General features: G+C 39.0%; 1 protein-coding gene across 11 annotated transcripts in view; it reads right to left on the reverse strand.

Annotated features, from left to right (window-relative positions):
- LOC144037781 (sodium bicarbonate cotransporter 3-like) overlaps positions 1-11,450 on the reverse strand; it is a 61,384-nt gene extending 49,934 nt beyond the window's left edge. For 9 of the 11 annotated variants that reach the window (XM_077549553.1, XM_077549554.1, XM_077549552.1 and 6 more), the window contains exon 1: positions 11,295-11,450. In XM_077549553.1, the coding sequence (XP_077405679.1) occupies positions 11,295-11,336 (42 nt within the window). In that variant the 5' untranslated portion in view covers positions 11,337-11,450. Of the gene's footprint in view, positions 1-962; positions 1,207-11,294 lie in introns of those variants that run through there. The other 2 variants (XM_077549545.1, XM_077549543.1) reach the window with 2 other exon arrangements.
- Positions 11,451-15,808: the final 4,358 nt, after the last annotated feature.

Consider the following 15,808-nt stretch of genomic DNA (forward strand, 5'->3'; position numbering starts at 1 on the left):
ATTGATTAATAATGAGCTGATTATATACCAGCTGTGTTGGAGAAGGGAAACATCCAAAACCTGCAGGACTCCGGCCCTTGAGGACAGAGTTTGCCCACCACTACTTTTGCATAAAAAAATATTTAAAAAACAAACAAACAAATAAATACGTTTTGGGGAGTTCAGGACAAAAAAAAAAAAAAAAAAACGTATTTAAAAAAACGTATTTATACGTTTTTGGGATTGAATGAGTTAAGTCAGGGGTGCTCGAGTTCGGTCCTGGAGAGCCCCTATCCAGCCTGTTTTCCATGTTTCTCTCCACTAACACACCTGACTCATGATACTGTATTGATATTGTCCGTATCGTTATATTCCTCGTTATATTCCTTTTCAACTAAACTCCCAAAATGACAGTGCAGTATGTTGAGAAAGAAAAACATACCAAAAAAGTGTCTGATATTGCTGCTATCATCCGTATCCCAACAAAAAATATTGTTCCTCACTGAATGGGGACAATTAGAATCACTAATAACTAGACTGAACGTCATCTGTTTGAACAGCATGCACCACCTTCATGTTCCACTACCTTGGCAGACCCATTTTAAGCCATCTCGCCCAAACAGTCACTCTTTTTCTCCCTTTTCTCCTTGTCCCACTCTTTCAAGCAGCCATAACAGTCTCTGCTGGTTTCTTCTAGTCTTCACTCCTTGTGATCAATAAAGACTAGAAAGCAAACGTCCCCATTTCTGGAAGCATGTCAAATGAATGAATGAACGAGTGAACAGCCTCTAATCACCCCTGCTTTCACCTTGAATTGACTTTCTGAAATAGTGTCTTCTACCAGCTTAATAGCGTTCCTGTCTAGATGGGGGGGGGGGTGGTGTGGGGGGGTGGGTACAAAACAAACAATGCATGCAGCCTTACTGGAGATGGGACATTGTACACGTACCAACCACGGCAAACGCAAACACGGGAGGACCTACCGTTAGAACATGCTTTTCTTCGCTCTGTTTGTCCATTGAGATCCTAGCAAAGACAGCAAGGACGTTAGCCCGATCTCTGTTTTTGACAGTTACCTCGTACGGAATGGACTCAGTCGAGACACAATCACACTTGTCTCTTCCCGATTCCTCTGCTTGTGTCTTTATACAGCGAGGAAGAGAGAGGGAGAGAGGGAACGAGCAGTGCTCTGCTCTACCCTGTTGTCAGCCCGCTCTTTGCTCGGCAGCCAATCCCACCATGGCACCATTAATATTTTATTTGCCCCGGCCAAGAGCTAAAAAAACGCACACGCGCGGTAACACATGGAGCACATACGCACACGTTCAGAGGACATACAAATGTTTACCCGCTGAGGTATTCAGGTCACAAATGAAAACCAATCCCCCCATGCAGATAAATGGAAACAGACACACAGCATGGCATTCTTCAGGCGGCGGCTTTGGATTGAAGCTAGGAATGCAGTCATTAAGATTCCAAAAAAAACGAAATTGAGATTGGCATTGAAACATTTCATCGAAATTCAAAGAATAGCTTTCGCTCAGGTCATAATATTGTCTTCTTTTTGGGAGGGTGAAAAGAGGTAGACACAATAAGCAATGGTCAAAGAGGATTCCCTAGAGATCATTATGGATGCCTTACTAACAACATTATAAATATGATTGTTTATCTGTTCTATTTAGTTCCATAACAAGCAACAAAGTGATAGCAAAAGGTGGAAGTTGGAACTAAATTTGAAACAGTAATTAGAGATGGACGGATATGTTTTTTTCACGGCCGATGCTGATACCGATTATTAGTAGTCAAGAACGCCAATAACCGATATTTGAAGCTGATATTTGTTTTCTAAAAGAGCAAACATTGGCATAAAAATTTGAAAAAATTTAAACTCCAGCTCTTAAATTTTTAAGAAAATGTTTATTAAACAACGAGGGTTCGTTAAATTTTGTAATAAAAAAAAAAAAACTGTCATCTTTTCTTTTCTTTTTTTTTTATCAAACAAAAAGTTCAGGGATCTCACAGGTGCAATTGCATATTTTCAAAAGTTAAATAAACACTTAATTAACTCTTTGACTGCCAAAAATGTTAAATAACGTTTAGTAAAATCCTATGGAGTGCCAAAGACGTAAAATACGTTTTTTTTTTTCAAAACAGGTGAAACTAACCATTTTCTATTGTTGATTACTCAAAAACGGAATAAGGTAGAAACAAACTTTTTTTTCTGATGAAAGATGAGAGTCCAATCTTTCATTTGGTAGTATGTGTGTTTCTATAGTCCAAACACAACATTTTCTGTGGACCTTGAAAGATCAGTCAAAAATGCTTAAATCGGCTGGCACCCACGGCATCCCTTTTCTGAAAACGTCTGGCAGTCAAAGAGTTAAATAGCTTCCTATTCTTTTCTACAGCAAATAACGTTTTTCAAAATATCTGAAGTACAGTATTAAAAGTTTACTTATCTTAGTTTTAATTTTAAACAAAAACAGGTGGTGCAGGGCCAAAAGCATCTCTGGAATTTTAAATAACTACTGCCCTGAAGTTAGCACTTTCTTAATTTGTCTATTATTGGGCGTACACTCTAAAAACTGTTGGGTGAAAAATAACCCAATTTTGGGTCAAAAATGGACCAATCCTCTACTTGGGTCAATTTGACCCAACTTTGAGTCATGAAATGGGTCTTTTAGTGTAAAACAACTCATGAATATTGGTCTGGTCCTTTACTTGGGTCAAAAAATTGGGTCATTTTGTATAAAACAACCCAGAAAGTTGGGTCAAATTGACCCATAAAGTGGATCGGACCATTTTTGATCCATAATTGGGTTACGTTTGACCCAACTGTTTATAGAGTGTATGATTCTTCAAAATGGCTGATGCCGATATTTGTGAAAATGCTGAATATCGGCGCTGATAATCGGCCCAGCCAATAATCGGTCTATCCCTAACAGTAATACCTGCAAAAGTGAAGGATGAAAGTGCGAAATAATGATTGTTAGAAGCACTTTGATGGATATCCAGTGGGATGGAGCAGGGAGGGCGTGGGGGTGGGGCGGGTCATGTTTGTTGTGCAGCAGGAGCTACACCGGCTCCAAAAGGATGAGTAGTAGTGTTTTAATGTTTACATTAACTGGCATGTTGCTGGCCAAAGTGCAAGATCTCCTGCCTGCAGAATTTTCCGATGATGAGGCCATAAGGAAGGATTCAGTATTGGTAATACATAATATAGAAATATAATCCAAAAGTTGTTTATTAAATAAATGGTATCTAACAAAAAGTATTCTGGCAACTAAGGAGACACCATTTTAGTTTAAATTCATGTGCTAGTGCTTCCATAGCTTCTGCACTTTACTCAAAGTTGTTGACCTTTAACTACAATTTGACACAGACACTACACCAGGTACAAGTTACAAAAGCAGATCAATATTGAAAAGCTTAACACGAGTACCAATAAAAAATAATAATAATAAAAGATTTTGCACAATCTACTGTTTTATAACAAGGATATGAACTGTAAATGGTGTTATTCATGGACCATCCAATGCACTTCCTGGTTCAAAAAGAACTCGTATTTACAATCCTCGTCATCATGCGACATCCTGAGACCAAGACGACACCTAACAATTATTACCTTGCCACCACAAGGCTTCAAACAGGAGAGGGGAATAACCTTTTAAGTGTCACAGTATCACAAGCAGGTTGCAACAGAGATACAGAGAGACTGGAAGAGTCACAGAAAGGCACAGAAGTTGCTTAAAATGTATTTATGGATCCAACACCTGTTGTGAATTTTGCTCCTTGTTAGACAACAGCAATTTGATTAAAAAGTACTAAAGCAATTAACAGATTAACAGGTTTAGGAAAAGTCAAATCACCTGTTAAGGTTAGTAGTGCGCTTTAGTTCATCCATCCTATTTGGATGAAAGAAATGTTGTGACAATTGAAAGTTTTGAATCTGATCGAATGGCCATGTGGAGTCCCTCAAGGGGTCAGTCCTTGGACTCCCTCAAAAGAGCATTCAACTGATACAGCCAGTTCCCGTTCTGCCCAAAACAAAGACATCAGAACATATTACTGAAGTCTTTGAGATTGTAGAATAGATTTTAAAATTCACCTTGAATAAAGACTTTATACATCTCACTTTGCGGAACATTAATTTCTTCGATTATTTACAGCTAATCCATATGAGCAACTTGGACAATGATGATGTTTCTCAACTGGATGTGGCAGTCAGGTAGGTCCAAGAACTGTTGCCTAAAAGACTAAAAGGGGACATGTGAAAATGTTTTACTTTTTGTCGTAACTGAATGAGACAGATCAGCCCCTTAAAGGAGCTAATTCCAGCATGGCAAGAAATACGATGAAAACGATGCATAATTACTGATCTTTGCTCTATAATTCTAATTCAGTTAATCACTGTGGCGACCCCTGACTGACAAGGACTTACACCAAAAGTCAAATAACAACATACTTTTTTATGGTCAACTTTAATGTGCCGGTGAGTATTCAGCACAAAAAGGAATGTTTTGCCGTGTTACTACTATGATGTAATCATTTTCCTTTCTGCCACCCTACCCTTCTGTGGGGGAATCACAAAAAAGCTATTGAAAGCTTGTGCAGTTAAGTCCTTAGTCACAGAGCAGAAGTCTCGCGCAATGTGTCAACATCTCACATTACTTGACGTCACATTAGGGCTGGGCAATATGGCCAAAAAATAAAATCTCAATTTTTTTTAGCCATTCGGGACGATTACAATTTTAATCCATGTTAACTCTTTGACTGCCAGACGTTTTCAGAAACGGGATGTCGCCAGTGCCAGCTGATTTAAGCATTCTGACTGATCTTTCAAGGTCCACAGAAAATGTTGTGTTTGGACTATGGAAACACACATACTACCAAATGAAAGAATGGACTCTCATCTTTCATCAGAATTCTACCTTATTCCGTTCTTCAGTAATCAACAATAGAAAATGGTTACTTTCACCGAAATGCTCTGTTTTGAAACAAAAAGCAGAGAAAAAGAGCTTTTTGTGAAACGATGTTATTTCATGCACTCTAGTGAATTGTACACTTCTTTTTGTCCATGAATGATGCCACAAACACCTAAATCGTGCTTTACTTCTGTAATACACCACCACCAACAATGAAAAAGTGTTTTTAGTTTGCAAAATACGTTCATTTCCATTCAACAGTGTAACAATTTGACAAAACAATTTCGCAAACTATTTACAAATGTGTGCAACTGTGGTACTATTTACAATTATGTGGATGTTTCAAATACAGTTTTTCTTTTTGTAACGCTCTCCTGCGTGCAAGGAGACGCAGCCGAATTTGGACAACAGATTACTTTCACTTTCCATTGTCCGTTTCGCGTGCAGACGGCCTTTTTTTCCGGGGAATAGAAAGTAGAAGACTGTACCCACTCCTCCGATGAATATGCATTGGACTCGGGGCACTCTTCGTCGTCCGATTGAACGTCCGCCTGAGCGTGCTCGGTTGTGCTCCGCGTTTTCCGGTGTTGGCATCGCTAGCCTGTGAACCTTTTATGACGTCGTCATAGCCGCCGCGTCAACGCTTCCAACTTCGCCGTCAACCTCGGAGTCACCATCATCATCATCGATGATGATCATCGTCGTCATCAATGTGCTCTTTATAGCGTTGGTCGATGCTTTTCGTCTTTGAAAAAAACGGCTCGACCGTGAGCTGCTTGCAAACCGGTCGCCATTATGGCTTCTTCAGCCATTGTCTCCCTCAACACTCTAGCCCCGCCTCACTTCTTCTGCTGACGCCTACCCAATCTTGTCAAAAGAGAGTCATTGCTGCCATCTAGGGGCCAAAAATAGTCATTAGGCTCACTAGACCTGCTTGAAACTTTCAACACAGCTGGGGAAGGCTTTCCTCCACCCGTTTCAAAAAAAAAAAAATTTAAAATTGGATGACGTCTTTTAACGTCATTGGCGGCCCTCCGTAGGTTTTTACTTGACGTCTTTTAACGTCAGTGGCAGTGAAAGAGTTAATCTAATAAACCAAAAAAAAAAACATTTATTTAAAGGTTGCATTAACTCATTCACTGCCATTGACGACTATCGATTTATGTAAACCATTTGTATTAGTTTAACATTTTTTTCATTTTATTTCATTTTTATGAAAACCTAGAAAAAAATTTATTATACCTTTATAACAGATACAAAATTTGTCATTTATCATGAGTCAACTATTGAAGTCATGCGGTTAACTAAGAATAAAAATTGTAATCGTCTGACGGCCCTTATTTTGAATTTGAAAAAAAAATTCAGGTGTCAATTGTCAGGTGATTTTTTTTTTAATTGTAATTAATCACATGATTTCACTATTTAACTAACGATTAATCACAAATTTGATATCTGTTCTGAATGTACAGTAAAAAAATATATATAGGTTTTCATACTCTTGTTAGTAAAAGTGGAAAAAAAAATTAATAGAAATAGTTCAAATGAACTTTTGACGTCTATAGCCGTCAATGGCAGTGAATGAGTTAATTGTGGGAATGCTGACATTGAAAGCATTCAAAAATTCACATCTTCCCTGGCGCTATTTTTGCCCAGTCCTAAGATCTCCAGTTTTAGCTTTATTCAACATTATAAACACACTTAATCGCCAATCATTTGCAATGACACATTCACTCTAAGACATCCTTCAATTACATTTCACAGCACTTCAAATATGACAGCAAGTCCTCTGTGGCTCACTGGGTAGGCTACTACAGCAGAGCTTTGACCAGTAAACAGAAGGCAAGGGTTTGAATCCCACCTTAACCAGATTGCAGTTCAAGTTTTCTTTCTTTCAAGTACAATTAAAACTTTGTAATTTTCACATAGTATAGCTACCAATTTACTTCATAAGCATTCATCTTAGCATTCATCTTTCAGCATTCCCACGCAATTTCTCCAGAAATTGTACTTTGTCTAGTTCAATAATAATTCCTATGCAAAATGTTCAGACAACAATAATATATACTGATTCAAAATCAGTTTTAACATAAACTTAACATTCATTGTTTGTGCTTAAATGCCACAATAAAGTAGTTGGTAGCTATTGAAAACATGTTGTGTAAACCACCCATCCAGCATTTGGGCAAAATTACAACTCGCAAAAACATTTGGATGAAACTGAACATCAGAACAACAGTTTTTAATAATCCAGAAGACAAAACTCGATTTCACAATTCAGCAAATTTTCAACGATTCCATTCTTAAAATGACAATTAATCCAAATAATTCGATTTATTGCCCAGTCCTACGTCACACATAAGGATGGCCAAGACCTCCATTTTTTTATGTGACTTTACAAGCTGATTTTTTCCATGAAAATCTTCATACAATCCATTGAAAATGTGATCGATTCATTGCTCCATACTCAACCAACAGGCAGCAGAAAACATTATGCGACTCAGATGTCTATCATGTCTATCATCGGATGACACAGCATCAGCAGCAACTACTTTATCTTGCTTCTTCTTCTTTTTTTTAATCACAATTTAAAACAATTTCCAGATAAATATGTCTGACATCCTCTCATCAAAATACCTCAAGTATCATATAGCACAGTTGCTAGTCTCCAAGGTAGCTACTGCATACTCCACCCCCAACCTGCTGGGCCAATTACAATTAGTGTTGTTCCGATACCAATACTGGTATTGGTAGAGGCCCCGAGACTGCATTAAAACGGTGGCATCGGTATCGGTGAGTACTAACAAGTAACATGCCGATACCATTAATTCTGACGCTAATGTAGGACTTTGGATGCAGCATCTTGTGTCTTGCTCATGCACGACATTTACTGATGTGTGACATGTTCACTGCATGCCGAGCTAAGATATCCTATTGGCCCTTGAACGCTCTGAACCAAAAGCAGGACAGCTTTTTCATGTTGAGAAAAAAAACAACAACTTCGGTACCGGTATAGTATCGGCGTCGGACGAAACTGCAAAGCTAGGTATCGGAATCGTTATCGGAGGCCAAAAAACAGTATTGCAACAACACTAATTACAAATCCTGGACATTTTCACCAAAACCCAATGTGCTGCCACCAGGTCGACAACTTCCTTCCAGCAATCAAATACAGTCAAACCTTGATTCACAAACGCCCGAAAATCGTTTCAAGAAAAAAATTTCATACAAAAATTGCCTTGTTTCACAAACTAGGCTTCAATTTGTCAACATTTATTATCTACGTGGAATGCTCAGTTGTAATGGCAATCACACAGCCTTATCATTAGCTCCATCGTGGAGCCATATCGTGTGGGGGTGGGATTTGTAGACAAACTACGTATTCTGAAATATTTTTAACAACAATTATTCAGCTACAATAGGAAAAGGCAGATCCCTGTGTGCCACAATTGACAGAACATTTTTTTAGACAGGCGTGAACGGATTCCAACTTTCACTTGAAAATGGCTCTGGAGCTCTGCCTAGCCTAGCTGCACATGTGATGGGCAGAGAAACTGTGTAGAGGCTGGAGGATAGAGGTTATTTACGCAAATTAGCCCAACTGTAAGGTACCAAGGAAGCAGCCAGATTACTCACAGCCACGTTTTTAGGAATATGCAGATACAAGATTTACTTGTTTATGTTCACACTCCAAATACCCAACCATTTGCATACAAACCATTAAAAAATTTTCCATAATGGACACATTGATTTAGTACTTTTAAACATGCAATAATTTGCACACAGGATAACAATGGTTCATTCAAGATGTGAATTTTCTTGGTTTAATGAACACAGAGAATTTGTGCGGCATCACAGCAGCTTGCATTGCTTCTGTAACAGTAAACCCACTGGCTTCTGTGGCTGGGGGAAAAAACGTAGGCAGTGATCAAGTGAGTTCTTTTCATTGAGCAGAGAAAGGGTCATGTTTCCTCACCAGTAAGCACATGCTTATACATGCAAAAATAAGTGCCTAAGCCAGGGGTGTCCTAACTTTTTCCTCTGAAGGCCACATACAGGGGGAGGGGGTGGGGGGACATCAAAGGCCACTTTGAAATGTTTTTACTTTAATTTATCAAGCACACCAAAATCAAAGAGATTTGGGGGTGGTTGGGAGTTGAGACCCTGTAACCCATCAGAAAATCTCAGCCCCCTGCACTGATTAGCAGCTGCATCAAAACAGGTCCAAGCTAGCAAGATATTGCATGTGATATTTTCACAATTTGAACTTTGACAATAAACTGAAGGAAATCATTTTTGCTTGTAACAGTGTATTGAAGAGAAATGTTGTTACGTTTGTAATTGTAAATAGTTAATTTTGCTTGTGTCGGGCTGTTGATTGGTCACTTTGTCAAAATAACAGACACATGTGGAATGACCAATCATTTGGGGTGGGAATCTTTGAATGTCCCACGATTTGATTCCGATTTTTGGGTCTGCGATTCGATTCAGTATGGATTTTCGATTAAAAATGATTTGATTGACAATTATTTTTGCTTCAATCTATAGATATGCAAGGAATTGTAATGATCTACTCCAGTCTGACTCGCTAATGCTAATTAGCGCGCTACTCGCGGCACTTTTATCACTCAAAAGAACTGCTCCACACTGCAAAAAAAAAAAAAAAAACTTGTATTGTAATAACTTGATCCTGACTTCCGCTGTCCGGCCCCTCTTCGGCACCAATGCCTGGGTGCGGGGGGTCCCCGGGATCTGGGGGTCGGGGGCTGGCGGTTGGTGGGGGTGGGCGTCTGGGGCTGGATGGGGGGTGGGGAAGCGGGGGCTGTGGGCCGGTGGGGTGCCTGGCGGGCCTGCAGTGCCCCGTCCTGCTGCGTTGGGTTGGGGGCGCAGGCCGTGTTGGGGTGGGGGGGCGCTCCTGCTCCTGGGTTTGCTCTCCGGCCGGTGGCCCCTGCGGGGCATGGGGGTTGTCCCTTGGCGCTGCCATGGCCTGGGGGGCCCTGAGGTGTTGTGTTTGCTCTGTCCTGGCAGGGGTCGACGGCTCCCCTCTTTGGTGGAGATTTTCATGCTTGCCAGATCCACCACACCAGCATCTATCGAAACTCAGACACAATCTGCTTCTTCCTCTGGTCGTTGAATCGGTGGAGGCTGGTGTCTGTGGATCTCACTCTGCTTCGTCTGTCCTTCCTTCCTTTCCTCAGTCTCTCCTTTGATTGTGACTTTTTCCTTCTACTCTCTCATGTGGCTACAATTTAACAGTGTATTAGACCGCATGGAACCACACTGCCCCTCAGTGGCCAAACTGGGTACAACATGAACAGCGCTCCAAATAAAGGCGCACACAGGCAAAGGCAAGACAGTATAAAATAATTTTAATTAAATCGATTTTGGGACATTTAAAATCGAATCTGAATAGTACTAAATGAGAATCGCGATTCTTACGAGAATCAATTTTTTGGCACACCCCTACCAATCATATAGCTTGGGGGGGGGGCGAAATTTAACAAACTAACTTCTGAGGTTATAAATATATATTTATATTTATAAAAGCTCTATAGTATATACAACAAATGTATTAGTAGCAGATGTCATTTTTAGCACATGCTGTGCGCCGCTTAAAAATAAATGGCGGGCCACAATTGGCCCCAGGCCATAGTTTGGACACCAATGGCTTAGACAGACAGGCAGAAGAAACATAGCAGTAGGCAACCCTACACCAACATTTAGATCAGTCCGTTAGGCATTTTAAACTTAGCACACTGTAACCTGTTTCTTTTTTGGATTTGTTCGCACAGCTCTGGAGTTTGACAGTCATGATCCCATCTGTCACTAATGCTTTACTTCTGAGATTCTGTTCTCAATCTCAACTGTAGTTTACTTTCTGATTCTGCTACGTTTCAGATTTCTCTTCTCTAATTAACTATAAGTCAACATTACCTGAAAGAAATCTGATCGATCACTGGCCTATTGTCTATGTAAAATGTCACAATGTACAGTTAACGGGATGGCTCTGAACGAAAGATTCTGCTTAAATACTTAAACCTGCACAATCTCGTGCCCGGTTAGCCCATTAGCTAGCAAGTTACTACTATATCCCACCATTAAACAGAAACAAAACGCCAAGGAAAGAAAACACATTTCCACGGAACGCGTCATTCTGAAAAGTCCCCTTCGCAAACAAAGTCTAAACCACTTCTTTTCACCATGCCACGTGTCAGAATAAGAAAGCCGGCTAACAATAGCAGCTGCCGGAAGGTAGTCCCGTTGAATTGGTCACCCAAAGCATCCCTTGTGCTTTTTAACCAGCTGCCTGGCAAACACAAGGTAAAAGACGGACAAAGAAACAGACAGACGTGACGCTCAGGAAGCGGTTGCCGGTATTTTGCGGGTACATACCGTTCTCAAGAAGGGCCGCGTTTGGTCCGATGATTCATCCATCGCACTCCCAGCGAGACTTTTGGGCCACCGGTGAGTTCTTTTTCTGCCGGTTGTGTCGCGTAGAGGAAACCGGCGAGGGTGACACTTGAGTGAACATAGGAGGGACTGGCTGGCGGTTGCGCGTTGGTCGGTGACGTACTAAGGCCACGCCTGCTAAATGATTGGCATCTGTCAGTAGCCAATAATATTTTCCTTGCAGATTTGTATCCAATCAAACCGCTTATCGTCATTGTGAGGTTGGATTTTTGTTCGCTGCAGAAAGGGAAAGCGGGCTTTTTGTTACGTTATTTGAATTAATTCCGAGTTTACGTGCAATGTGTAGGTTATCCTATTTGAAAGTAACAATGTTAATTTACTAGCTAACATGCAAATCAGAGCCAACACCGTGTTGCGTACCCATTTATATCCAAAAAGCACAATGACACAAAAATCTCTTAATTCTTAACAATTCTAAATGCTTTTTACTTCGATTTGTTCTTGCTTGTATTAGGAATGCATTGAGGAAGATTTTGGAAAAGTGTACATTTTGAAACCATGACTGTGATGGTATGTATGATAAACAATAACCCAAATGATGATGATGATGATGATGATGATGATGATGATGATGATGATGATGATAAAGAAAAATGAAAAAAAATAGATTGTTTTTTTTATGTCTCGTATAAAAATTCTAAAAGTCCCCAGAAATGTACCCAAAACATGTTCATTATAAATAATAGTAATGTCTTGGGTGATATGGCCTTTTTTTCCCGACCAGAACTCGTATGATTGTTAATACTCAGTAATAAATACTGTATTTGTTAATTATTTGATGTTAATAGGGTCAATCTAGAATTTGAGAACATTTTAGATCTCATCAAATTTGAACAAATCCACAATCCTCATCCAAAATACTAAAACTGATCAATTTACTTGTCTTGAGACCAAAATTTAAAAAACTAAGAGAAAAGAATGCTTGGAAATATTTTTTAAAACACTAAATCTGGAGTATATCCTTTAAAACGTCATTTTTCGGTCCCCCCACTTCCCAAATGACAAAATTTAATCTGAAATACAACCGTTAAAATGAAATGTATTTTTCTTTTTTCATTGCTGTCTCTTCTAACTGTAGGAACATTTGTTGTAATAAACATAATAATAATAATAATAATAATAATTTGTAACTCTGTTGCTGTGATGACGAAAGTGATGCTGTTGCACTCCATTAACAGTGCTGTGCTAATCAAGCCTTTGGTAGTTTATTACTATTGATGTTTTTTTTGGTTTGTTTTTATGAATATGTAGCAACAAAAAAATCTGAAAAGGGAAGGTTTATTTTTCAAGAATTTTGAAGCCCAAATGTCCTCCAATTCTGGAATGACCCAATATTAGTTAATTATGATAGAATAGTTCCAACATGCTGCAAACCACATGAAAACACATTTTGAATTGTTTTAACAAGAGTTTTCCAGCAGAGGGCAGTGTTGTATCAATAATTTAGCTCCTGCCGGCTGCAACTGTAGGTTGTTGTTAAAAAAAGGAATTTGAATCCGGTACTGTATTCAGAAATGTCACTTTATGTCTGATAATCCCTTGCTAGATAACTACTGCTACGAAATCTCCCATGGGTGATTTTCGCAACTTGCTGGCTTTTAACTGCCAATATAAAGATCAATTTTGATTAACCAATTAAAGCTTTATGAATAGGTCATCTATAAATTGGCTTTATGGAACACACTTCCCTGAAAAACGTACACCAAGATAACCATAAGAGCTTCACTGTTGTATTTTTATAGTTATATAATTGTAATATGAACTAAAATGTGTTCGCAGAGAAAAGAGTAAAAATAGAGCTCATTCCTCACCCGCTCATCAACCTCCGGCATAATCACTCGCTAGCTCAGAAATAGAACTGAAAAAGTGGGAGCTCAAACTCTCACCTCTTAATTGTACCCTGAATCGTAAAGATACCGAGAGCCTATTAGCACACAAGGAAACAGTGTGCTGTATACCAGCCAAGACACACGCATCTAAATAATGCAGCTGGGAGATGAGTCAGAACTTAGACAAGTAGAAGAGAAGCGTGTTGGCATCCACCTGTGAAGGGAATTTGGGAGTCAAACAAACATTCATGTGCGAGGTGTTGTGATGATTGGAGAAAAACTTTTCTTTTTGAATGCTGTAAAGGGGAACAAATACAGAAACTTTCTGTGGTAAACAGCTACTCTCCATAAAAGTTCACCAATCTATTTTCTGCATCAGGGTTCGACCAATATTTGCAGGTTTTTCTATCTGTTGTAAAGGACAAAGCATTGTAAAACAGTCAAATATTTTACCTATAATTCATATTTTTACTGATGCGTTTACGGAGCAAAGAACAAGGTAATATTCATTTATTTTTTTATTATTAATCCGCCAACTACTGTAATCAGTTATTGTAATTTTAAAATATCGGAATGTCAGGCTAAAAAAAAATGGCCAGCCTCTTGTTATTGTTATATTATGTGTTGCAATTTGCAATTAATAATACAGTACCTATTTATGTGAAGTAGTAATGTTCAATACCACTTTTTTTTTCCAGACCGATACCAATATGAGTACACTACTCAACTCATGAGTAGTCATCGATACCGATTCACTGGTACATAAAATTTCCCCCCAAAAATGACAAATAAATGATCATATTAAAAAAAGACCTATATATTCCAATATAGCATTTTTCCGTAAAATTGCATATAGTTAGAGCTATTAAAATTAAGTGATTAATCGCCAATTAATGGATTATCAAATTAATTGACAACTATTCTAAAAATCGAGTAATCGTTTAGAGACATTTTTTATTTAAAATTGTCCAAATCCTCTGATTTCGGCATATCAACAGTCATGTTCACTGATTTCTGTAGTCTGATTATCTTCTGTGTTTAATCAAAATAAGACATTTGAAAACATCGGTTTTTACTTTGAAAACAATGGCCAAATCGGTAACATTGTACAACATCAATCCCCCCACCCCTCTTTTTTTATTTATCACTATACAAATATGAAGTGCGAAATAAATACCAATCACTAGTCAATAAACAGTAATCGGGGGAAAATGCTTTTTTAATACATTTTAATAAAAAATTCAAATTAATCTGATTAGTTGATTATTCGACTAAATAATCGATCGATTAATCGATTCTAAAAGTATTCGATAGTGACAGCACTACATGCAATTAATGACAATTTTCTTCTTAATTTCAAATTTCTAGTTACTGATCGTAAAAACGGCCACAAGAGGACTGATATCGGTATCGGCCACCATCGTGAATATTGATACCTTGAAATAAGGCCAGGTATCGGCACCGATACCTGTACCTGGTATTGGTACTCACCCATCCTAGTCAAAAACATTTTAAACTGTGCTGCCTTTTAAACTCGCCTTTAGGTGATGTTTTTTTCCACAAAGGTTAAGGAAGGTTCTATCTCGTTTAACTCATTTGCTCCCAAAAACGTTCTATTTTAGATATTACCATGGTCCCAAAACCGCATGTATACATTATTTATGTTTTTTTTATGCAAGATTATACAGAAGGCTTTGATGCAGCCTTCGAACTGAAGAGAACGCTTAAAGCAATGGTAATTATTGCAAAAAATGGCCAGCAGGTGGCAGCAGAGTGTAAGAGATCAAACCGGGCCATGTTGTAAAAAGCTCTTTCCCACACTGTTTGAAACAGATTTGTGAATAATGATGAAACTTAGCTATATAACAGAAACGGATACGAATATACTTTTTTTCCTGAAGAAGAGACTCTAATCTTTCTTTTGGTAGGTTCCATGTTTTTATAGCAGTAGAACACAATATTCTGTGGGCAGAGCAAAATCAGTCAAAATCCAGCAAAACAGACAGGTGCGAAGGGGGTTGCTTCAGTGAAAATGGCTTGGAAGTGAATGAGTTAAGGTAAAGATCTGTGGTGTGTTATACTTAAGTCACCAAATGAGTATTGACTGCGCCATATTTTGTGCGGTAAACCGCTAAGTTTTTCTGTCCCAAAGGGTTCACTTCATGTTGCTTTGTCCCAAGTGGTTCTGCCTTCTGAGAGGGAGAGAAGGGAAAGGAAACCCCCAAATCTGTCGGCGCTTCCCAAAGTGCCATTGCATTGATTTTGATTCATATCTTTTCCACATGACTGCCTCTTTATGTCCTATCCCAAACATGACTCACGTGGGATCTTGTGGAAAGCCTAGTGCCCCTCGAATCCAGTTGGACTCCTTTGGGACACTCAAGGCGAGTGGGGCAGAAGAGGGCAACTGCTAGCATGGTGTATCCAAATCAACACAGAGTTGGGTGGATAGTGGGAGGAGTTTTGGAGACGGTAAATGGCGCTGTCAGTAGGGATGGAGTGGGGTGATATTCGGCCTGTTCTGATGTGTCCCACCAGCCTCCAGAGGGAACGTAGAGGTTTGAAATCAATGTGCTTTTAAGTGCAGCTCAGCCGCGGGGATACTCT

This window comes from Vanacampus margaritifer, chromosome 17, assembly GCF_051991255.1.
Source record: "Vanacampus margaritifer isolate UIUO_Vmar chromosome 17, RoL_Vmar_1.0, whole genome shotgun sequence".
NCBI lineage: Eukaryota > Metazoa > Chordata > Actinopteri > Syngnathiformes > Syngnathidae > Vanacampus > Vanacampus margaritifer.